Consider the following 25,638-nt stretch of genomic DNA (forward strand, 5'->3'; position numbering starts at 1 on the left):
CTTTCACCTCCCCTTTTAACCATGCCGGTAATCGTTTTGCCTTCTTTCCACCTTTCTTAATGTGTGGAATACATCTGGACTGTGCTTCTAGAATGGTATTTTTTAACAATGACCACGCCTCTTGGACATTTTTTACTTTTGTAGCTGCTCCTTTCAGTTTTTTTCTAACAATTTTTCTCATTTTATCAAAGTTTCCCTTTTGAAAGTTTAGCACGAGAGCCTTGGATTTGCACACTGTTCCTTTTCCAGTCATTAAATCAAATTTGATCATATTATGATCACTATTGCCAAGCGGCCCCACCACCGTTACCTCTCTCACCAAGTCCTGTGCTCCACTGAGAATTAGATCTAAAATTGCTCCCTCTCTCGTCAGTTCCTGAACCAATTGCTCCATAAAGCTATCATTTATTCCATCCAGGAACGTTATCTCTCTAGCGTGACCCGATGATACATTTACCCAGTCTATATTGGGGTAATTGAAGTCTCCCATTATTACTGCACTACCAATTTGGTTAGCTTCCCTAATTTCTCTTAGCATTTCACTGTCCATCTCACCATCTTGACCAGGTGGACGGTAGTATACCCCTATCACTGTAGTCTTCCCTGATACACAAGGGATTTCTACCCATAAAGATTCAATTTTGTATTTAGTCTCATGCAGGATGTTTATCCTGTTGGACTCTATGCCATCCCGGACATAAAGCGCCACACCTCCTCCCAACTGCTCCTCTCTGTCATTGCGATATAATTTGTACCCCAGTATAGCACTGTCCCATTGGTTATCCTCTTTCCACCATGTCTCTGAGATGCCAATTAAGTCTATGTCATCATTTACTGCTATACTTTGCGGTTGTGGACTGACGCAAAGAGGTCTATGTGAGGGTAACCCCAACGTTGGAATATTGTGTCCGCTACAGTGGGGTTGAGAGACCACTCGTTCAGAAGAAATGTGCAGTTCAACTTGTCCGCCAATACATTATCCATGCCCTGCAAATAGGTAGCTGTGAGGTACATTGAGTGGGAAAGTGCCCTTCTCATATCTGTGCAGCTTCCTGACACAGGAGGTAGGAGCCTGTTCCACCCTGCTTGTTGATGTACCACATCACCCCCTGGTTGTCGGTTTGAATCAGGATGGTCTTGTTTGAGAGGCAATCCTGAAGGACCCTGAGGGCATATCTGATTGCCCGAAGCTCCAGGAAATTTATCTGGTGTTTGGCTTCCTCTGGAGACCAGGTTCCCTGAGTCTGCAGGTTGCCTACATGAGCATCCCACCATAGGTTGGAGGCGTCTGTTGTCAAGGTAATTTGAGGTTCTACAGCCTGAAATGGAAGGCCTTGAGATAGATTGGAGTGTTGCATCCACCAGGTCAGCGATAGTTGGAGCTGTGTGGTAATGTGAACAATGTTGGACATTGGCTGACAAGCTTGAACCCACTGGGATTTTAGAGTCCACTGCATGACTCTCATAGCTAGGCGGGCCATCAGAGTGACATGCACCGAGGATGCCATGTGACCTAGCAGTATGAGGAAGTGACGAGCAGTTGAGGATACTCGAGTTTGTAGAAGATGCGCTAGAGGCCAGGGTGAAAGCCTGATCCTGAGGGAGGAAGGCTTTCGCTTGTATTGTGTCGAGGTCGGCCCCTATAAAAGATAGGGTTTGGGAAGGATGTATCTTGGATTTGGGATAGATGATTAGAAACCCTAGGGAGGTCAGGGTATGGATAGTGAGACGCAAGGACGCCAATGCAGCTTGTTGAATCAGGGCTCTTATCAACCAATCATCCAGATAAGGATAGACATGGACACCCTGACTCCTTAGAAAGGCTGAGACTACCACGAGGCACTTGGTGAATACTCGTGGAGCAGACGCTAGACCGAATGGCAGTACACAGTACTAGAAGTGATGAGGGCTAACCAGGAATCGCAGGAATTTGTGATGAGACGGAAGAATTGAGATGTGTGTGTGTATGCATACTGGAGATCTAGAGAGCATAGCCAATCTCCTTTTTGAAGAAGAAGTAGAGATCCAAAGGTTATCATCTTGAACTTCTCTCTTTGCAGATACTTGTTTAGTGCGCGAAGGTCCAGGATTGGACAAACACCACCTGACTTTTTTGGGATGAGGAAATACTGGGAATAGAACCCCTGCCCCCATTGGGAGAGGGGCACTGGATCTATTGCCTGGAGGAGGGCTGATACCTCCTGTTCCAGAAGGAGAGATTGGATGATCCCCCACGTCAGCCGAGGTGGAGAGTCCGTCGGTACAGTCAGGAAGTTGAGGTGGTAACCCTGAGTGACAACTACAAGTACCCACTGATCGGTGGTGACTGTGTGCCAAGTGTTGGTGAAATGGCACAACCGACTGCCACTGATGGAAAAGGAGGTTGGCCTATGCTCTCCAGGAAGGCGTCAAAACCCCAATGCTGGTCCTGGCTGAGAAGCAGGTTGGGTCTTCTGAGGTCGGGACTGCCTGGACTGACCTTTTTGATAAGGCTTAGAAGGGCGACCTCGGGAAGCCGGAGGATAATACCTTCTTGGTTTGTAGGCTGGTCGCTTAGAGTCTCACCTGAATGTCCTCTTGGAGGTGGACGAGAAGTCAGCAGGCACTGAAGAAAGTTGACGCAAGGTTTCATGGTGGTCCTTGAGCTGTGCCACAGTGTCCTAAATTTTGTCTCCGAAGAGATTACCGCCAGCCCATGGCAGGTCAGCCAACCTGTCCTGTAACTCTGGTCTGAGGTCGGAGGATTTCAACCAGGCCCACCTTCTTGCACTAATCCCCGCTGCGGACACCCTAGAGGCAGTGTCAAATATGTTGTACGCAGTGCGGACCTCATGCTTACCAGCATCCAGACTTTGAGCAAGAGCATTAAGGTCATTCTGGAATTGGTCAGGTAAAGATTCAGAGAAATCCTGTATCTTCTTAAAAAGGTTTCTGTTATACTGGGTCATGTACAACTGGTAAGAAGCAATGTGAGATATAAGCATTGAGCCATAAAAAACCCGTCTGCCAAAAGCATCTAGGGATTTCTGTTCCTTTCCTGGAGGAATAGAGGAATGAGGTTTGGAACATCGTGCCTTTTTCTGGGCTGATTCCACAACCACAGAGTGATGATCCAGTTGTGATCTCTGAAACCCAGGAGCTGACTGTACAAGATAGGTGGCATCTGTCTTACGGTTGACAGGTGGAACTGAACCTGGATGCTCCCAATTCCTCCTTAGCAGGTCAATTAGGATTTCATGAATGGGAATTGACATGATTTCCTTAGGAGCATCCAGAAACTTGAGTACTTCCAGCATCTTGTGCCTTGAATCTTCTTCTGTCTGAAGCTGAAATGGAATTGTTTCAGACATTTCTTTAATGAAATTAATAAAGGACAGATCCTCTGGAGGAGTATGCCTGCAGGGGTAAAAGGCTCAGAAGACAGATCATCTGTATCCTGGGAAGAATCATCAGTCCAAGGATCATAAGGTTGATCACCAGCACTCTGAGGATCTTCAGAAGGGAGAAAGGGCGTTAATCCTGAAGGACCAGACCTAGGCATCGATGGTATCGGAGGTGGCACCGATGGAACCGGCGACATCAATGGATGAGTCGGTGGCAGAATTCCAGACGGCGGTATGGTAAACAAATAAGTGTGGGAGTAGCATGCTTATTGAGGCAGTTACTACCCCTTACCAATCAAGCTAGATACTTCACTTAGATGCAGCTCCAGCACTGCTGGCGGGGGTGGAAGGGAATTAGAACCAAAAGGTTACTAAGGGCCAAAGAGTAACAGTTAAGTATGAGAAAAAAAAACAAGTGTGAAAGCTTGCTGGGCAGACTGGATGGGCCGTTTGATCTTCTTCTGCCGTCATTTCTATGTTTCTATATGTTTCTATGATGACACAGGTATTGGCATCAAAGGAAGATGACATACCAGTGTTTTCGGTTCTAGCAGTGGAAGGGCACCGAGCAACACATCCAATCTACCCAATAGCGGTGCAAGCGCCATGGGAATCGGATCGGTGACCACCTCGGGCACCGGTATCGATGGAGGCTGGAAGCCTTGCAGTGCTTTACCGATGGCCTCTTGGGTCATCTGATCCAATTCCACGTGGAAGCCTGGGGCGGGGAATCCTAGCACAGGAGTAGAAGGCAGCACTGGTGTAGCCCGAGGGTCCACCGGTGAAAGTGCAGTTGCGGCTCCCAGCACCGATGAAGGTGGGGAACGCCTCTGTGACACAGTCGCAGAGGAGAATGGGGCCTTCTCTGGACGGGATTTGTCAGTGGCTCTGTCGACGCTGATGCCAAGGACTTGCCAGGTTCAGCGGACTGAGCTTTCTGGTGCCGGTGTCGACTCTTTTCACAATGTTCTCCTCGGTCTGGTTCTTGAGGCGAAGAGGAGGAAGTTGACACCTTTGGAGTAGTCGATGCCGCTCGGACAGCACCGGTGTCCCGTTGCTGACGAGAGGTCGATGGCACCGGCTCAGATGAAATTGAAGCAGTCGATGGAGTCGGAAGTTTTGAATGAGAAAGAAACTCCATCTTCTCCCAACAGGCTTTGCGGCCCCTCTGCGTCATTTGGTGCAAGTTAGGGTATCATGGTCGGACCCCAAGCACAAAACACAAACTGTATGTGGGTCTGTGATGGACATTGTCCGAGGACAATCGGGGCACCAACGAAAACCCAACGCCATGGCTTCGACAAAAATTTAGCTGCGGTGCGGTTGATGGCCGGTAGGCCTTGAAGGGAAAACTTGATGGGAATTGACCGCAAAGAAGGGAAAAACCTTACCTTTCGACCGCGGAGTACAGATATCGATAGGGGGACCCCTACAGGGTAGAATTTTTTGAAAATTTTTAAAGAAGTTCCGTGAGGAAAATTCCTGTCAGGAATCTCAAGAGAGCTCCTTAACCCACGTGGCTACTGCTGCGAGGAAAAAAGAGACTGAAGGGGGACCCCTGCTGGATGCAGGGTCAATGCATTGCTGGGCATGCCCAGTAGGTGCCAGTCAAAGTTCTAGAAACATTTGACAAAAGTGTTCCGTGATTGGGCTCCATCCTGATGATGTCACCCATATGTGAGGACTACCATCCTGCTTGTCCTGTGAGAAAACATTTTCTAAAGCTTAGTAGGGTCTTTGGCACCAAAGTCTGAAAGTTAGGTGCCTATAGAATTTTCAAAAGACAAGTTTTGTATATTACTATTGGATTCTGAACTTAATAAGGAAGCAAGCATATATCAACACCACCAACTATAAACAATGCTTACTATAAACTTCAGATGGACACCAGTTGAGCCCCTACTCATCTCCTTCTGATCTTAAGACCATTACTCATGCATTAATCCAAAATAATGTGGTTTGGTTGGGTAGCAAATTTATTTTTATTTATTTAGTGTTTTTCTATACCGGCATTCGCGATGGGAATTGCATCATGCCGGTTTACAATTAACAAAGGGGTGAGAAGGAAGAAACAATAAGAACATTAACAGGTGCTGAACGAAAGGTTGCAGTTACAATAAAACAGGGAATTACATAACTTGGAGCAGTGAAGAGGCAATAGGAAATTAACAAAGAAAACAAAATTACCAAATAATGGTATTTACTAAGTTATGGAATTTTGCAAAGTTATTATTTACCAGGTTAAAGGTAAAGTCTGAGCGTCGGTTAATGGTGCATTAAGTTTTCGTTGGGGTCTGGGAAGGCTTTTCTTAAATAACCACGTTTTGAGTCTTTTCCTAAATGTTGGAAAGCAGGGTTCCTGTCGTAAGTCCGGTGGAATGGAGTTCCATAGAGGTGGTCCTGCTGTGGAGAATGCCCTGTCTCTGAAGGTTATATGCTGAGAGGTTTTGGAGTGTGGCACCTGTAGAGATTCTCTGAAGGACTCTCTGATGGGTCTGGAGGAGGTATATTTTCTGAATGGGATTTGTAGGTTGAGCAGAGAGAGTTGATGGAAGGCTTTGTAGATAGTGGTGATGGATTTATATATGATTCTATAGTGAATTGGAAATCAATGTAGGTCTTTGAGGATTGGAGATATGTGGTCTCTTCTCCTTGAGTTTGTCAATATTCTGGCTGCCGTGTTTTGAACCATCTGAAGGGGTTTAGTGTGAGATGCCGGGAGACCTAATAATATAGAGTTGCAATAATCTAACTTTGAGAAGATTATTGATTGCAAGACTGTTCTGTAGTCGTGATAGTGGAAAAGAGGTCTTATTCTTTTTAAGACATGAAGTTTGTTAAAGCAGTCCTTGGTAGTTTGATTAATGAATGATTTTAGGTTTAGCCGGTTATCAATGATAGCTCCTAGGTCTCTTACTTGTGATGTTTGTAAGTTGGCTGGAGGAGTTGAAGAGATGTTATTGTTTTCTGGGGATATGAGGAGGAGTTCACTTTTTGTGGAGTTTAGTATTAGGTTTAGACTGGATAGAAGGCTGTAGATTCCTAGAAGGCAATTTTCCCAGAATTCTAGAGTTTTTGTGAAGGATTCTTTGAGGGGGATGACGATCTGGACATCATCCATGTATAAAAAATGTTTAAGGTTTAGTTTGGTTAAAAGTTGGCAGAGCGGTACAAGGTAAATGTTAAAGAGCATGGGTGAGAGGGAGGAGCCCTGTGGAACTCCTAGAGAGGAAGGATACTGCTTAGATTCTTTGTTGTGTAATCTGACGTTGTAGCCTCTGTTCCCAAGGAATGTTTTGAACCAGGCCAGTGCCATGCCTGTTATTCCAATGTTCACTAAGTGATTTAGGAGGATGGAGTGGTTAACAGTATCAAAAGCGGCTGAGAGGTCCAGGAGGATCAGTAAGTAGGCATGACCTCTGTCGAGACCCATGATGAGGTAATCTGTCAGGGATATATAGAAACATATAGAGAACATATATAGAAACAAATATAGAAACAGGGCTACCCCCATGTTGCAAAAACTCCACTGACTTCCAATAAAGTTTTGAATATAATTTAACTATGCTTAACTTTTGAAATGAGGTACCACTTGTGAAGTGATACTTTCCCCTATGATTTTAAGATCTGCTCATGAGGTGCTGTTTTCAATTTCTTCATTTACATTTTTTTTGTGTTGCACCCATTTTATGGAATGCCCTGCCTAAAAATATATGTCTGGAATAAAATTTGTATATTTTAGAAGATAGTCAAAATGCTTCTGCAAAAAATGTTTTGAACTGTGTCATACAGCTGATAGTGTGTTTTATTGATCAGTTTCCCTAGCCTGTTTGTAAGGGCTGTGATGGGATGGGGCTGGGTCCCCACCCACTCATTATCATTGCTTTGAGACTGGGTGGGGAGGGTTATGGGGAGACCTTCTAATATGTGATTTTGTCATTTTATATGATATGTACTATGTTATCTTTGTTCTGATTGTTATCCATCCTGTTTTTCAGAAAGATGGAATACAAATGTAAATAAATAAATGTCATTGCATACCTAAATTCAAGCACTCAGCTACATAGGCATATCATAATTTTGGACACACAGATGTGATGTTCAAATGGTTGATGTTTAAATGTTATATCACTTATAATACAGGTGGCAAACTCCGGTCCTCGAGGGCCACAAACAGGCCAGGTTTTCAGGATATCCACAATGAATATACATGAGATAGATCTGCATGCTCTGCCTCCAATGTATGCAAAACTATCTCATGCATATTCATTGTGGTTATCCTGAAAACCTGGCCTGTTTGTGGCCCTCGAGGCCTGGAGTTCACCACCCCTGACTTATACGTATAGGGGTAGATTTTAAAAGGGTTACGCGCACAAGTTATGCACGTAACACTTTCAAAACCCCCCCTGCGCGCACCGAGCCTATTTTGCATAGGCTCGGCGGCGCGCGCAAGCCCTGGGACACGCGTAAGGCTTTGCTTGGGGGGCGTGTCGGGGGGCGGCGCGACGTTCGAGGTGTTCCGGGGGCATGTTGCCGGCCCGGGAGCGTTTCGGGGGCGTGGCCGAGACCTCCAAAATCGCTCTTGGGCCAGGGAATCGTGCGGCGGCGACCGATCAGAGCAGGCGTAACTTTCACTATAAAGGTGGGGGGGGGGGGGGTTAGGTAGGGGAAGGCCGAAGGAAACGGGCAGCGCACGCAGGGCTTGGCGCGTGCAAGGTGCACAAATGTGCATCCCTTTGCGCTTGCTGACCCCAGATTTTATAAGATACACGCAAGTTGCACTATTAGCCCAATTTGGGCTACATTGCCAGTATATATCGCGGTTCACGATGTTTCCAGACAGGCCTGTTTCAGTATGAGAGAGAGAGAGGCCCACCTAGTAACTCGAGGTGAGGGTTAAGTATTAGTGTAGGGGGTAGGGGCCACTTTGACATTCAACGTGAGATGTACAAACACCTAGGTTGAGAGAACATTGCCCAAATCTCATCTTGGAGTGAGTTTCCTCACTCCGAAGGCCAGCAAATCTTCACAAGAGACCACTGTTCTGTTCGTACATCTCACGTTGAATGTCAAAGTGGCCCCTACCCCCCTACACTAATACTTAACCCTCACCTCGAGTTACTAGGTGGGCCTCCCATAGGGATACAAATACCTGTCTAGGGAGGAGGCACTATAGCAAGTCTCTCTCTCTCTCTCATACTGAAACAGGCCTGTCCGGAAACATCATGAACCGCAATAAACCTTTACCGGCCTCTAGCGCACAACGTAACGCAAATGAAAGAGGTGTAGTTATTGGCCGCGTTAGGAGCCGTGCTAACACTGCGGCTGTTTCGCGGCACACAATAAATCCTCCCTACTTTACATTTGCTCCGCCCCCTGAATACAAAATTAAAAATTTGCATTTGCAAATCGCATTAACGGCTGTTAGCGCGATTTGCGGAATTATCACCCGCGGTAACTCCTTGGAAAATGACCCCCATTGTTTGTTAATGCATTTAAAGATGGCTTCTGAATTCTAAGTCTTGCTAATTCCCACATGGCCTCTATGTCCACTTGTATTTTCTTTCCATTGTAATCCTATTTCTTGGATCAGATAAAGGTTAGATGACAATTTCTAAATGTTCATTTTTAAGGATAAATAAAATATGCTAAATAAAGGTTAATAGATGCATATGTTAATTCAATTGGATACTTAATATGTAAGGGAACAATTTTCAAACTGCTCGCATTGGTGCATAGTCCACAGGTACTTTTTACCTGCAGTCTTTGAACCAACTTTAAAAGTTAAAATATGCACACATGTTCACTTTGAAAATTGCTGTGGCAGCAAAGTATTTGCAAACATTTATAACTACTTTTTCTGTGCATGCTTTCTGAATGGAAAACAAGAAGTCTAGATTTAAACCTGCAATCTACGCATGCTATTTTTCTCCCCTGCCTTATACATGCCCCTTCAAAACACTTCCCGCCTAAAATTATGAGTTGTGTAACCTTTGATTAAATTCAGCTGCTTCAGTTGCTTCATAGTTTGGGGTTACCATATGTGCTGACCGATATGCTAATTTTTTTTGCAAGGGGTGGAATGAGTTTTTGGATTTGTTATCCTGTATTAATTTATGTTGCTGTTTTTTAATTGGCTATATTACTGCTCATTATGGCTTTTAATTTTTATTTTGTGAATTTATTATGCTAGGAATATGTCCATTCCAAAGCTGTAGCATGCTCAGTGAGATGACGTGTAACAAAAGTTTTAAATAAATAAAATAAATTAAAACTGGGCAATTTTCAGACAGCCCTTTTGCTCAGGTGCATCAGTAATTACCCATATAAATTTATTTATTTATTTAAAAATTCTTATATTCTGCCTTAGTCATTTATCAGTGAGTCAAGCAGGATTACAAATTCATATATACAAACAAAAATAAATAACAAACATACATATAAGAAAACAAATCTTCATGAAACCTTTTATAACATACAATGTTCTAAATCCAGCCAACCAGTAAACGGCATCAATACCCAGTTAAAAAAAAAAAAAAAAAAGCATTCCTAAGAACAGGCTTTGATTTGCTTTTCTATCCAATAATTTCTTGAGGTACTTTAACAAAGTTAGTTTTCCTGACGTTTAAGATCCTTGCTTGAGAATGAACCATCTATCTGCACTCTAATACTGAGCAATACCATCCAGTGATCCAGGGCTGACCCTAGAAGGGTGTGGAACCCTGGGCAAATATGCCCATTGCCCTCCAAGTGTCTAACACTTTGAAAATTCACTTCTATTTTAGACATCTGAAATATTATGCATTTAAAAGTTCTGCACCTAAATGATAGAATTAGGTGCAGAAGTTCTGCACCTAAATGATAGAATTTCATCACCATGATGAGGCACTTAATGGTCTTTAAAAATTCTCTCCAAATTTTAGGTACCTAATGTTATGTGCTTAACAATGGACTTACTACAATTAATCCCCGCTGTTAGTGAAGTCAAATATATATACCAAAACACCTCTCTATACCCCCTTATATATAAAATTAATAGTGTAGGATAAGGAAGGTTTCATACATTTTCTGCAACATGCCTCCGTGGACTTGTACACAGAATGTTATGGGTTGTAATCATGAACCAACCTCCTTCCTACCTTTGATTTTTTGCATTTTATGTGAAACCAATCTTTTGTGAAAATAATTTTTTTGTGTCTTGTGATTATTTAAAAATGGCTGTACAGCTCAACTTTCGTTACTATATTTAAACATTCAACACTGTCCGCATTTTTTTCGCTGCTGTAGGCAATCCAAACAACTTTTTTATATCTCAATGTATTACTCTGATTTTATAATACGTTCCCGATCAACTTAACTTATTCATTCCTCCCGACATGGCCATGTTTCGACAAATCAAATTTTCTTCATCAGGGGAGTCTCTGTTCCTTCTCCTCACTGTCGGGTCGTTCTTCTCCACTCAGACAGCATCTTTTACTGGTTTACCTCTTCATAACTTTTTCGCCTTTTAAACTGATCATCCGATCCAAATTTTACCAACGGAGAGCCACGTATCTTACTTAAATCAGTATATGTCCAATGACTTGGCTCAGTTCTTGGTGCCTCTTTGTGCTACTACTGAGAAACAGGTGCGAAAAGTTTCAAAGTAATGAAGCCCACTCTATGACTTCATTTAAGCCCCTTGGGGTTGTGGTCTTTAACTTAAAAATCCAACTTTGTTCATGGAAGTTCAAGACCTTTTTCACGTCCCACCATGATTACTTTCTTCAACGCGATCTATCACTGTCCATCGGAGATCCTCGAAACTGTGTTTTTTTTCTCTATACAAGGTCGCGGAGGCATATTGCAAAAGATGTATGAAACCTTCCTTATCCTACACTATTAATTTTATATATATAAGTGGGGTATAGTGAGGTGTTTTGGTAACAATGGACTTAGACATCCAATTCCAACTCTCTAAAACTTTGATCCTAAATAGACTATGACAACATGATGGATGTCATGTGACAATTGTCAACATAAATTCCAATAAGAAAGAAAAAAAAATTGACACCATATTACACCTAAAATCAAGTTTTATAGGATAAGTATTGCTATTAAGCAAGTGCACTTCTAAGATGTTGCAATATAAAGTGAATTTTTCCTTGGTCATTAGCATACAACCAATTAAAAATGACAGATTTTATTCCTCTCACATTTTGTTCTTTTCATTGTACATTTGGCATACCTCTTCAAATATACAAATTTGCATGTTCATATATTTACATTAAAATGTTAAATGTGTCCAACAAGTAAAAAATATATATTTTTTGCTTTAAATAAAAATGTGAAAACAAATTGCACTAAAATCCAAGAAATGAGCATGCATCAGAAGAGGAAGTATGTGAAAATAGTGACCACAGGTAGCTTGTGCTTGGTTTGTCTTCCCAAGAATATTCTTGAGAATCTGCACCTTCTTGCTCAAGGCAACTGGTAAACCCTTCAAAATCAGAAGTAGACTTGCTTGTCTGAAATAATTCCAACAGGGTCTTGTTTGGTGATTGCAATACTGTTTTTGTCTTTTGTTTAGCTAAGAGCTCATCATTCTGTTTAGAGCACAATTCTGTATTTTGTTTTTGGTTTCCTCTTCTGTTTCTTCCTGAAGTCACTTTTACCTTTCTGTATAGCTTCACAGAGGGACAACTGTCTGTGCTATTGCCAAGTGAAGTACTGCTTTGATTTTCAGGAACAGGATATTGCAGCTGCTGTCCAGTTTCATGAACTTTACAATGCTCTTTCTGAAGGCTGTTTTCGGTATCAAAACCAATTGGCATGTTACCAATAGTTGGATCACAGCTGGATGTTTTCAAATACTTTGCTGGAAAAAGAAACAAGCCCTCTAATTTTCGCTTGGGCTGGGGCTCCTCTTCTACAAGTTGAGTAGGTATTTCCTTTCCACTAAAATTGTCTTGAGCACGTTTCCTGGAATGTCTATGCATTTCAGTTTGCAATTCCTGAAATCCTGTATCTACAGCATTTACATTTATTTTATCCTTGAATACTGCATCATTATGGTGCTCTGACAATATAGGCACCATTTCTATAGATTTTCTATTATCTTGAAATGTAGGTATTGCAGCATTCAACACAATATTTATATCATTTACAACTGCTGTATAGGACTCAGTTTTACTTTTGAATTTATTCATAAGTTCAGAAGTATATGATGTGTTACAAGTAGTTAAACATACTGGATCTGGAATGGAAGCAGAGTTCTGCAAAGACCTAGGCAGTCTTTCTGTTGCTTGATTGTCTGAATTTATTTCTTGAGTGGCTTTATTTAGCCTATTTTTGCAAAAATACCACCACTGGAACATCTTTGCTTTTTTCAGTCTTTCTTCCAGCTTGATATTTTTTTCAATACTAATAGGCATCATGGCTCCAATGCTGCATTTTGCTCTAAAATTAAACAAAAGGTACAAAAAATTATATCAAGAAAAAAAAAAATAAAAAGGTTGGACATGCTGGTCAAGCAAAGTTCAGAGCAGAGTACATCACAGCATTCATAAAATCATAATACAAAATAAAAAACAAACATAACGGAGCCATCTCAAAAACTGCCAACTACTGTTATAAATACAGCAAAACATACCATTAGATATCTAATGACAATAATTAATTAAACATAATTTAAAAGAACATAATAAAATTCACATGAGGAATCAGCAGAGCACATACTCGGAGCTTGCAATGTCAAATGCCTGTCTAAAACAAAAAATATATGTTTTAAGTGGCCTCTTAAGAGTTTGTACAGGTAATCAATCAGTCATAAATTTTCTGGAACGGAACAAATTCCATATAATGGGTCATGCTACTGAGAAAGAGTACAATTGGCAGACTTCAATACCCCCAGGGGATTATAAATACGTAAAATGGTACAAATCCACAGAGAGGCAGAAATGCTCAACAGCTTGTGAATCAACATGACTACTTTAAATTTTATCTTCACTGTATAGGGAGCCAGTGGAGGGAATACAGAATAGGTATTATCTGATCTTGCATATTAAGAGTCAGTAATAATTAGAGCAGCAGCATTCTGCACAATCTGTAGAGCTTGTAGCATGTTTGCTAGTAATCCTAGATAGTTTTAGTATGTCTTGACTACTGTAATTCGGTCTAATGCTTGTATAACAGTTCAAAAGTGACACAGTTAAGTAAAGATTTAAAATTATGTAACATATATAATTTAAAAAACACTGTTTTAATAATGGCAAAGATAAATCTGATTCCTTACTTGAGTTGCAATATTTAACTCAACTCCCTCAAAAAAGAAAGATGAGGATGGGGAGAAGCAAAGATGGTGCCTTGAAGGAGGGGCGTGACTGGTCAGCTCCGATATCTGTGCAATTTCTTTTTTTCTTTTTCGTTCTTACCAGCAACTATGCCTCATACAAAACGGAAGGGCAGACTGAGAGAGGCAGCCCCAAGTTCCTCATCGGTCGGCCCGACCCAGCAGAGGATCAAGAGCTTTTTCAGCGCAGACCCCGGTTGAACTCCAGAAGCAGGAAACGTTGTGACTACTGGCATGGAGCGTATGTCAGCGTCACTTGTTTCACAAACATTTTTGAGTCCTGGAGCACTGCTAACTCCCACCCCCCCCCTTCTGTGACCAGACCCTAGGATTGAACTGACCAGTGGGATGCCTTTATACAGAGCAGTCAACAACAGAGGTTGTTGGGGTGAATTCTGCGGTTCGAGCCAGGATATTTGAAGTAAGTGAAGATCTAGCTACCTGCGTAAACACAAGTTGACACTTGCAAAAAAAGTTTCAAATATTTCCCCAATATGTAAATTTTCCCTATATAACATGGAATACAAAGAGAAGAACTCTCTTGCTCTGCTTTTATTATCCTTTCTTTCTGTAAATATTTGCTGCAATTGAAAAGTCCCTAATAATAAAGAAAAAACAATTACTATAAGAAGACAGTCTCCTCGTGAACTCAGAGGAAAAAGAACTTGTGTTCAGACCTGCTGATTCAGAGATATATAACTTTTTTTTTTTTTTTTTTTTTTTTTTTTAACAGAGATGGGTTGAAATAGCAAGATTCTAAACCTCATCATTATTTGGATATTTTCCTCACATGTGAGGATTTTCAGATTGTGGTAAGAACCACCCTGATAATTGGAAAATTATGATAAAACCCCCAATATAAGTGGCTACAATCATTTAGTAAGCTTGAGGCAGCAATATCCTACAAAAATTTCAAAACCATGGATGTCTTCCCATTTGTTTAGAGCAGCGGTTCTCAACCGGTGTGTCGCGACACACCAATGTGTCGCCAAGCACCAGCTGGTGTGTCATGGCTCCCGGTGTCCCACAGCCCCAGTTATACTTCCCTTTACCTTTTTCCTGCCCCCGCAGGCCAATCTGAATCCTCCTCCCTTCTTCCTGCCTCAGCGGGCCAATCGGAAGCCTCCTCCCTTCTTCCTGCCCCTGCGGGCCAATCGGAAGCCTCCTATCTTCTTCCTGCCAGTGGGAGGAGGAATCTGCTGATTGGCCAGTGGGGCAGGAAGAAGGGGGGCATCTCACAGTCCGGGGGATGGGACGGTTTGAAGGGGGCTGGGGAGGAGTGGCAGTGTCCAGGCCCGTGGCAGTGAAGAAGCCTGACCCTGTGGCCGCCACGGGCTGGAAGTGCTGAAATTAAACACAGCGGCAAACTTTTTATGTTACATAGAACCTCTCTCTATTTGGACCAAAAGATCTGGATTTATCCAGATGTAGCTAAGGAAACCCAACTTAGAAGGAAAAGGTTCATAACATTGGCAAATCTTGCTAAAACATTTGGAATCCAAGTTATCATAAGGTTCCCATGTAAATGCATAATGTGGGTGGAGGGTAAAAAGTATATACATTATGATCCTGAATATTTAGAAAAGTTCTTGGAAGAGCAGAGAGCCCAAAGAGAAGAGGAGAGGGCCCCAAACCAAGAGTAATGTTGGAATTATTAAATAAATTCTGAAATACTTCTGTAATATTAGGTTTAAGGATTTATCCCTTTTGTTAAATACTTGCTTATTTAAGGCTCCCAAATACTTGTTTAGTAACTGGAAACTAGGTGACTGTAATTAGGGAATTGATTATTAACTATGGGCCTGATTTAAAAAGCATTTACTCGAGTAAAAACCAGGTTTACTGGAGTAAATTCACTTTACTTGAGTAAATGGCTTTTGAAAATTGCTACAATAGTAGCTACATTTACGCATGTAACTCCTTTTGAAAATTACCCCCTATATGTATACAGTGATGTATGTTTAAAAAACCTGTTTCCTTAAAAATAATTTTCATTGAATGAATATTATATATATAATTTAATTTACTTTGTAAATTAAAAAATTATAAATAAAAAAAAAACACAGTGGCGAGCCGCGCCAGGATTTCCCGCTTCCAAAGCGGCAGGGAACCGCGACAAGGTAGGGATTCCTCAAAGCGGCAGTGAGTCTCAAGCACGAAGAGGCTGGTTGCTCTGGGGATTCCCCCCTCCCCCGATGCAACAGTGAGCGTGGCAAAGTAAAAGTGATTAAAGTAAAAGTGGCACACAGCCATGCTGAGCAATTGGAGCTCCCAGCGGCCGTAAAAGCAGGCAGATGGGGGGCTGCGGGAGCCTAGGGATATCCCAACAGCCTGAAGAAAGGCTTGAGTGCTGTGGCATATTTTTCTAAAATAAATGTTTGCTGCTTCAGTGGGCTGAGAAGGCAGCGGCAGCACTGGGAAATCCGCCACTACAAAATTAAAGGGGGAACACAGCATTGGGGCTCTAAGCAAAGTGTGAGAGAGACAGAGTCTGGGCAGGGAGGTGACTGGGGTGTGTGTGAGAGACAGAGACTGGGCAGGGAGGTGACTGGGGTGTGTGTGAGAGACAGAGTCTGGGCAGGGAGGTGACTGGGTTGTGTGTGAGACAGAGACTGGTTGTAGGGTTTAATTGGTGTGTGTGTGTGTGTGTGTGAGACTTGTGGGCCCTAAAAAAGAGGACCATGAGGACAGAGCTTCAGCAGCCACTGCTGCTCCTGGTATGTGCTTTCAAGGGAAAGGAGTAGGAGAGTTGCTGTAAGTAAAGGTGGCATTTTAAGTTTATTTTTCTTGATTGACTGCCATTTTAATTATTGAGTATTATGTGATGTGTCTGCTGTTTTGAAATATTTTGTTGATATTCGGACAATATTTAATACTTTTTATGAGTTTTAATTGTTTGACGTTATTCTGTTCATCAGTTGTTTTGAAACATTTATTAATATAGTTTTACAATTATTTCTGTGTGGGGATCTATAGCAGCTTGGCTTGTTCTGTTTTCCTAATAGGAGGTGTATTGGTGTTTAGGGCCTGATTTAATATTTGTAGTGTTGCCTTTTCATAGATAGGGTTGTTATGTGTTCCATAATGCAGATGTAACTTTGTGCAGATTAGTTTCTGTGCATTATTGCAGATCCTGGGACTGTGTTAGGTGCTATATTTCTCTTTCCATTTCTCCAGGTTTGCACAGCATGCAGAGTGGCTTTTTTTGGTTTTAAATTCCAGTTTGTCTCCATATTTATAATTTGTGGTCTTTCTGTACTTGAAGGTCAGTTCTGTGTGTGTGACCGAGGTGAGGTATTTTACTACCATGTAGGCAATTGTATCAATCTTATTTGTTGTGTTTTCTCAATAGGATATGCATTAGTGGTAAATTATTGCCTTTTCATAAGGAGGGCTATTGTGCCTGGTAGTAAAGGGATTTTGTTTTGCTTTTACTGAGATGTCATCAGAACCAGAATATCTTTTTTTTTTGCATGATGAGTTCTTTGGGTAATGCCCTAGTTCTGCTCTGCATCCATTGTTGGAGGTCAAGGGGGTTCCCGTGGATGCAGACTGTATGTTTACATATAGCCCCGTGATGGTCACATGTTCAGTGTGTCACGCATGTGAGAACCATCTGTCAGGTGTGTACTGGCCGAAAAAAGGTTGAGAACCACTGGTTTAGAGATTTGTTTGTAAGCTAATAAAATTACCTTATCTGTTTGTTTGCATCCTGTCCACCTTCCACAAAGTCATAAACAAATTTGGATATAATATTGTCTACAACTTGATATTGGCTGCTTTCTGCAAAGTTTCTGTGCTGTTCACCTGCAAGATGCTGAAATAATAAAGAAAAAATTAAGAAAAAATTCACTACAATCATTAACTAATAATTCAAACAGTGGTGCTCAACCCAGTCCTCAGGACACACCTAGCCAGTCAGGATTTCAGGATTTGCATGTACTGTCTCCACAGTATGCAAATCTATCTCATACATATTCAATTATGGATATCCTGAAAACCTGGCTGGCTAGATGATTCCCGAGGACTGGGCCTAAATGTGTGAATAACATGAAGTATTTGAAATACCTTGTGCTATTTTGGCCATGGCACTGCACATATTATAATGAGCTGATTAGCATGCAAATGCATGCCAAAGCTCATTATTATCCTAAACAATACAAATCAAATAATAAGGAATGCTTAAAAATTCACAAAGCCATGGTATCTGACCTTAAGTTAGCTACAGCTCAAGAGTTGTAGCTAACTTTCCCCAAGAGCATCAGGACACTAATGTACATCATGATAAGGGGCCAAAGGTCCTGACTAAGCCTCCTTATCCAAAAGTAGCCAAAAATCCCAGGAACCCTGGCGTGATCATTGACACTGAACTGTCCTTTCAGCCTCATACAAAATCTATTGTGAGGGCGTCATTCTTTAAGTTCCAGTTAGTTAAGAAACTGTGTTTCCTGCTCGATCCCCGTAACTTTTGGATGGTTCTGCAATCACTTGTGCTCAGTGGCATAGATTATTGTAATGCCCTATACGGTGGGCTCCCCTATAACTCAGTACGCCCTCTCCAGTTGGTACAAAAAGCTGCAGCGTGAATTTTCTCTGGCTCTAAAATGTGTCCCCACATTACGCCAGTCTTAGCTGGCCTACACTGGCTGCCTATTACATGGCCAATCTTATATAAGCTTGCTGTAAGTATTTTCAGGCTATTTAACTCAGATCATCTCAGCTGGGTGAGCTCAGTTCTAAAAGTCTATTGCTGCCATGTATAATTTGGTATAAGCCGAACTAATAAATAACAGGAAGTTGGAAAATATAGAGAATTTTTTAAGATCTCACAATTTAAGAATTTTGAATTTTCCTGTGATCAAGATGATTTCCCCGTTGGAACTTTTAAAAATATATATTTCTCAGGTGTTGAAGCTCCCGGACACTGCCATGCCTGTGATCACTAAATCATACTATCTGCCACAAGATACAGATGTTAGTGAGGAAGCTGATGGGCAATCATTAACGTTGGTCATTTCTGGAATCTTAGAGGTTTCTCAAGAAACTATGGTTGCCAGAAGAAGACCCCGTCTAATCTTGTTTGCCTTTCTTATGGAGCGAAATAACATTTTTAGACTTTTTTTTTCCGCAATAGACAGGCCTTATTTTATCACCAAAAGGTCCGGATTTATCCCGACCTTACTAAAACCACTCAGTCTAGAAGAAAAAATGTCTTAGTTATGTGTTTAGAAGTTCTACAAAAAGGGGCACTTTTTGTCCTTAGATACCCATGTAAAATGTTGCATCAGGTATCATAATGAGAATTATATTTTCTTCAACCTGACTCAATGAAGAGTTTTTCTGGATACGCACTCCTAATTAGTCCCTTGTAGGCTTGGCATTAAGGAAATGTTGAGAGTCTCACCTAGCCACCATTATTGCATTGTACTTTCTTTTTCCTAATATTACGCTCATGATTCAGAGCCCCTTTGTTTTTATTTTATTTTTTCAGTGCTTTATTATTATGTTTGAATATTAATTTACCTTTTGTATTGTCAGAATTGCACTGTAATTTCTCAACAAGATTACTTGTGTGTATTAAAATGCAGATAATAAATAAATAAATAAGTCTATCGCTGCCTAGGGCTTTAGGACCAGCCTATAAGAATTTACTGGAAGTCTCAACAGTAAAGTTAGCTCATCTTAACACACTAGGGATTGGGCTTTTTCAGTGGCAAGGCCAATTCTTTGTAGGTGTCTTTCTGATGCATTAGAATACAGCCTTGTGCAAAAACCTTTAAAAAAGCATTAAAACCTATTATTTTTAAGGAAGCCTTTACTGAGCAATCAGTAAGGTAGGTTATTTTTTATCTGATGGTTGCATCTTTAATACACTGAGTGAATTCTAAGTTTGTTGTGATGTATTTTATTATGCATGTCTATTGTAAACTGCTTCAATATTTTGTATGATGTATGCGGTATATAAAATTTTAATAAACAAAACAGGGGTCACCACAGACCCTCTGTTCTCTCCACTGCCCCTGGAGGCTGCTGTATATAAAAGTTAATTTAAAAAAAAACTTTTAAGGCTTGTCTCAGACCCGCTCCTCTACCCCAACCTCTCCCCTTTAATACAATAATCTGGCCCCCAGAGACTAGGACACACACCCACTGGATACCCCTATACTCACAATGTAAGCCCTGGTGGTATAGTGGGGACCCGGAATGCCCCCTAGGATCTGGGCCTCACGGCAGCCATTTTTCAAAATGGCACCACCCAGCCTTTGTTCCTATATCTGGGAAGAACTCAGAATGAACAGAGTTCATGTAATCCCCTTATGATTCATGACAGGACTTCCCTGGGAGAATCCACTACCTTATGGTGGAGACTTACTCTTGAGGAGAGGTCTGCAGTGAAGTGGGAATTAGAGCAGCCACACTATTTGAGAAAATTCCCTCTGTATTGGACAGGAGAGGCCCTAATTTCCCTCTCTAGCCTCCAGAACATAAGGAAGCAAAACAATCATTCACTAGTTCAAACAGCTAGGCCCCTATAGGCTGGAGGATTCTTTGTTCTGGATCTGGAGGAGAGATATTCTCTTCAGAGACCCAGATTGGTTTATCATCACTAAGAGCTGGCTATACAGTTGTGGAGGATCTCTGTATTGTAGCTGCTGCCTCTGTTGTGGTAGTGGCCGGCTCTGAGGTGCTCTATGCCAATGGAACAGACACTTCCAATCAAACAATTCCCTGGTCCAAGGATGGCACTGGATGCTCTCCTGCCAAGCACTAGCTTCAAAAGTAGGACTCAAACTTATGTGCCAAAGCTCTCTATTCTGATATCATTGATGGCACCTTTGTATGCTGTACCAAGTGGGTTGAATGTGCCTTAAGAATGTGAATTCACACCAGTTCCATGGATGGCGTCCTGGAGCCAGATAAAAAAAAAAAAGACTCAGTGCCATGGGGATCTCTCACACCATGAAGGATGATAGGAGCTACACCAAGGAGGTTATCTCCTGCTTCGGCATGGAAGAAGGATTCACTTTGGTAGAGTCCTGCACCAGTGTAGTTTACTTTTTCCTTGGATTTGAGGGGAACAGCCACAAAGGGGGTCTTTTCATGATGAGAGCAGTAGGCTTCTGTGTCAAGCTCTATCCTTGACCTATTGTTGCGCAGGAGGTTATTATTATTATTTAATTTTTATATACCGAAGTTTCATGAGAACATATATCGGTTTACATTAGTTAACAAATATTCATTTAAAAATATTTGCATTTCCAAAATTAAATGGTGGACCCTTGAGCCAAGGTGGGGTTGATGCTTCCTGCAGGGCAAGCCCTATGGGTCCCCACCGTTGGTAGGCGGAGCTGGCTGACTGACAGAGGCCGGCTGGAGCTTCGCCAGTACTAGTGGCGGGGGGGGTGCACTCCCCCCCCACAGAGGCTGTGAATACTACCTTCATAGCATCCCTAGCACCGGCCAAGTCCAGGGAGCAGAAGATCTGATCTAGGAACTAAATCCAGATCTTCTGCATAGCAATGCACAACTACTACTACTGAGTTACTGGTCCAATCTTTGCCTATTTTTTTGAGTTTCATTTTGCTTATTTAGAGGTTTATTGAGGTTTGTTTTTTTTAATCTTTTCTTTCCTCTCTTTTCCCTTCTGTTTCTTCCTCCCTATGCCTCAGTCCAGCCTCTCTTCCTCCCCTAGTCTCTCCATGCAGCCTCTTCAGCTTGATAGCAGCAGGAGGCTTCCTCAGCTTGCACCAGAGGATGCCAGTAGTCAAGTTTTAGGACACCAGGATTTTTCCATCCCCAACAAAATAGCTTCAGCAACACTGGTAACCGGAATAGAACTATATGCTGATTTGTCATGAGATTCAAATACTTATATGCTGTACTTACATTCTGCAGATCTTCATATTTTTTCAGACAGCATTCACAGTAACCTCTCTTTTTTTTCTCCTTTAAATTTAGTTGAACATGACCTTCACTGCCATGCTTGCCATTTGTTTTGTTTCTATTAGAAGAAAATTGCAATAATATGTATTTATTTATTGAAATTTATAAAAGTTGCTTACACTTGTTCAAGCCCTAGTTGGTGCACAGAAGTAAAAACATTACAAAGTATTAAAGCAAATAAATATTTGTAATATAGAATAAAAATTATTAGTAAGGAAAAACTTCTCTTTGCTAAAACCATGTTGACTTCTCCATTAAGCCACATCTATGGCAATGATTTTACGAATGGAGGAGTAACCTAGTAGTTAAAGTAGTGGGGCTGCAAACCTGGGAAACCAAGGTTTACATTTATTTATTTAATTTATATGTTGCATTATCTGATAGTCTAAATGGCTCACAATAAAACGTTTATAATCATAAAACATAGACAAATTCCACTGCCACTCCTTGTGACCTCTATTGCTTCAGGTACAACTTAAAGGTGAATTTTCAAAAGTTGTGCATTTAAAAAAACAGTACTTACGTGAGTATTTGCTATTTTATGAACCTCAAAATACATGCTTAAATCAGGGTCCATGAATAAATTTGTACATGTAAAAATGGGGAAGACCAGGAGCACTCCAGGGAAGGGGCTAACAATTATGCAAGTAAGTTGAAAGTTTGTAAGCAATTTATGCATGTAAATTTGACACTTTACTCGTGTATATTTACCCCTGCTCAATATCCAGAGTAAATGATTGCAAACATTTTAAAAGTGAAAAAATGACTGGGTGAGGGGTCAGAGTGAAATATGGCAACTTCAGGCTGAAGAACCAGAAGGGTCTTCACGAGCTGCAGATGGACTGGGTGAACTGGTGGATTAATTGGTAAAACTGGTTAGGTCTTTGCTGCTCGCATGTTAGAAAATCCCCCAACCTACATGTGTAAAAGCTGACTTAAAGGGGTTAAATGCGTCTAAATTATGTGTGTAAAATCCATTTATGTATCCCTTTAAATTCAATATTAAAATACACAGGTATATCATTTGAACACACTTCTCTGTTAGATTCTGACTTATCTGGCTAAGTTGTGCCTTTGCTGCTACTTAGATGGACAAATTCAATTTTATCTGGATAAGTAGTGGTACATATCTGAACAAGTTACGATTTATCTAGCTAAGTAGCAACAGGTTCTACTTATATATATATAATTTTTCCTGGCACTGACTTCTGGTTCATCCCTTTTTAAAACTCAACATCAGATCACTTACCTTCCAGTATTCAGGTATCATGGCTGTTTTAAGTGGTAGGTTACAGATTTCCACTTACAGGTTTACATTTTCATGTTTTAGTTTTTTAGAACTCTGGAGTAGGTGCTATCTGGTCCCAGTTATTTGTTACACTTTAGTTTGACAATCTGATATAATAATCCTCCATTATCACAGATATTTGTTTTAGTTGCTTAGATTCTCCATCCACCATTAAAGAGTGTTTAAGGTGTGGGTATGTTTCCAACATTCTCTTCCAAGAGCACCCCTTTTGCCCCTTGGTCATCTAGCAGCTCAACTGAGTCCCTCACAGGCTTTTTGCTTTGAATGGATTTGAAAATGTTTTATTATTAGTTTTTGCTTCTTTGGCAAGCTTTTTCTCAAATTCTCTCTTAGCCTATCTTACTGCTGTTTTACATCTAACTTGCCAGTGCTTATGTACCTACCTGTTTTCATTATTTGGGTCTGCTTTCCATTTTTTTGAAAGATGTCCTTTTAGCTTTAAAAATCACCATTAAGCCAGCTGGCAGTCATTTGGTCTTCCTTCAGCCTTTTAATGCATGGAATATATTTTATCTGGGCTTTCAAAATGGTGTCTTTAAACAATGTCTACTCCTCATGAAAACTTTTAACCTTTGCAACCAGTGCTTCTAGTATTTTTTTTTAACCAATTTCCTTATTCAATCATAGTCTCCTTTTTTTTTTAAAGTTATACACTATTGGAATAAGTTTACTTAATGTCTTCACTCCATTGATTATGCCAAATTTGATTGCATTATAATTACTATTGCTTAGGAACCCAACCATAGTAACCCTCTGCATCAGGCTGTATGTGGCACTAAGTAGCTGCCCCTCTCGATGATTCTAGGAACAGTTCTTCATGAAGCAGGCATTTATGGCACTTAGAAATAACCTCTCTAAAATTTCCAGATGAGACGCTGACCCAATCAATACCATGGTAATAAAATTCTCCTATTATATACATTTTTAAAAAATAAAATACAAATATTTTGTATTGTTTTTAGTTAGTTTTATTGTGTATATAATTTTTTTAACTACTTTTATTTTATTTTACTGGTTATGTGGTTTATATATTTCTTTAATAAAATAAAATAAAATAAAAATTAAATAAATTGTGTTGCCAAATTTATTTGCTTTTTTAAATTTCATCTATTTTTTCATCTTGACCAGATTGGCTGGTAGTATCCACCACTGCTATAGTCTTACCCATCACAAATGGAATTTCTATCCATAAGGATTATACAATGTGTTGTGTTTCCTGCATGATTTTTATCATGTTTGATACTATGCCATATTTTTTTTTACATATAATACCCTACCTCCATCAATTCGATCTGCCCTGTCATGTGGACCTTGGAATCCTAGTTCCACCTCATCTCTGAAATGCCTATAATGTCTATATCCTTGTATAATACCATAAAATCTAACTCACCAATCTTACTATTCGTACTTCTGGCATTCATATACAGACAATTTAAGGTATCTTTATTTGTACTTTAATTTCTCTTTATTTACAACCTGCTTATTGGCAAGACACAGTGCAGAGTCATTCACATCTGCATGCTCTTCACCTATACCTGTCTGGGCTACTTCAGCCTTAACCACAAACTCTGTACTGGGATATTTGAATTTCCCTGTCTTCAAGCATCTTTGGAAGACACCTCCTTCAGAACCATGTGCTTCCGAGCAACTGTCTGCTTTCTCCCATGGTCTAGTTTAAAAACTGCTCTATTACTTTCTTACCCAGCAGGCTGGTTCCACCCTGGTTAAGGTGGAGCTCATCCTATCGGAATAGGCTCCCTCTTCCCCAAAATGTTCCCCAGTTCCTAACAAATCCAAAGTTCTCTTCCCTACACCATGTCTCATATCTATGCATTGAGACTCTAGAACTCAGTCTGGGGTCCTGTATGAGGAACATGAAGCATTTCTAATAATTTAACCCTAGAGATTCTGGATTTCAATTTCCAACCTAATAGCCTAAATTTAACCTCCAGAATCACCCTCCTGCATCTTCTTATGTCATTAGTACCCACATAAACCATGACAGCTGGCTTTTCCCCAGCACCTTCTAAAATCTTATTTAAGAGGTGAGTGAGGTCTGCTACCTTCATACTGGGCATACAAATTACCAAGCAATCCTACGCCTACCTGCAACCCAGCTATCTAAGAAGCTGAATAGTCATACATAGTGATTCCAGGACACCTGATAGGGAGGGACCCATCAATAACCAATTATCTAGGTATGGGAACATGCAGACTTCCTGCTTCCACAGCTGTGCCGCTATGACTATCAGACATTTTGAGACCAATACTGGAAAAACTGTACAACAGATAATTTATCTGATTAAAGTTAAGTGCATAAGTTATCCTGGATATTCACTGTATATCCCCAAACAAAGTTATCCAGCTAACTTTAGCCAGCTAATTTTAAACCTAACCAGCCATCTTTTGAATACTGATGATTAGCTTTAAAGTTATCTGGCTATAGGTAGTCTAATAACTTTAGCCTTAAGTGGTTACCTTAAAAAAAATATAGCTGGTTAAGTTGTGATGGCCATTTTTATTTTTATTTTTTTATTTTCTATTTATTAAATTATTTCAAATTATACAAAGAATATCCTCTTTGCACAGAAACAAAGAAACAAAACATATATTAGTGCACAGTAAAATACCGTTTAACAATTTTAAATAAAGAAAAACATTTCACTTACATT

At 40.6% G+C, this 25,638-nt stretch overlaps 1 protein-coding gene across 5 annotated transcripts in view; it reads right to left on the reverse strand.

The window, feature by feature from the left end:
* Positions 1 to 11,296: 11,296 nt before the first annotated feature.
* Positions 11,297 to 25,638, reverse strand: part of DBF4 (DBF4 zinc finger) — a 161,991-nt gene continuing 147,649 nt past the window's right edge. For 3 of the 5 annotated variants that reach the window (XM_029588794.1, XM_029588795.1, XM_029588793.1), the window contains exons 12-14: positions 21,601 to 21,715; positions 17,406 to 17,530; positions 11,297 to 12,821 (exon numbers count right to left, since the gene is read on the reverse strand). In XM_029588794.1, coding sequence (XP_029444654.1) covers positions 11,726 to 12,821; positions 17,406 to 17,530; positions 21,601 to 21,715 — 1,336 coding nt within the window. In that variant the 3' untranslated portion in view covers positions 11,297 to 11,725. The remainder of the gene's footprint in view (positions 12,822 to 17,405; positions 17,531 to 21,600; positions 21,716 to 25,638) is intronic. The other 2 variants (XM_029588798.1, XM_029588797.1) reach the window with 1 other exon arrangement.

This window comes from Rhinatrema bivittatum, chromosome 2, assembly GCF_901001135.1.
Source record: "Rhinatrema bivittatum chromosome 2, aRhiBiv1.1, whole genome shotgun sequence".
Classification (NCBI taxonomy): Eukaryota; Metazoa; Chordata; class Amphibia; order Gymnophiona; family Rhinatrematidae; genus Rhinatrema; species Rhinatrema bivittatum.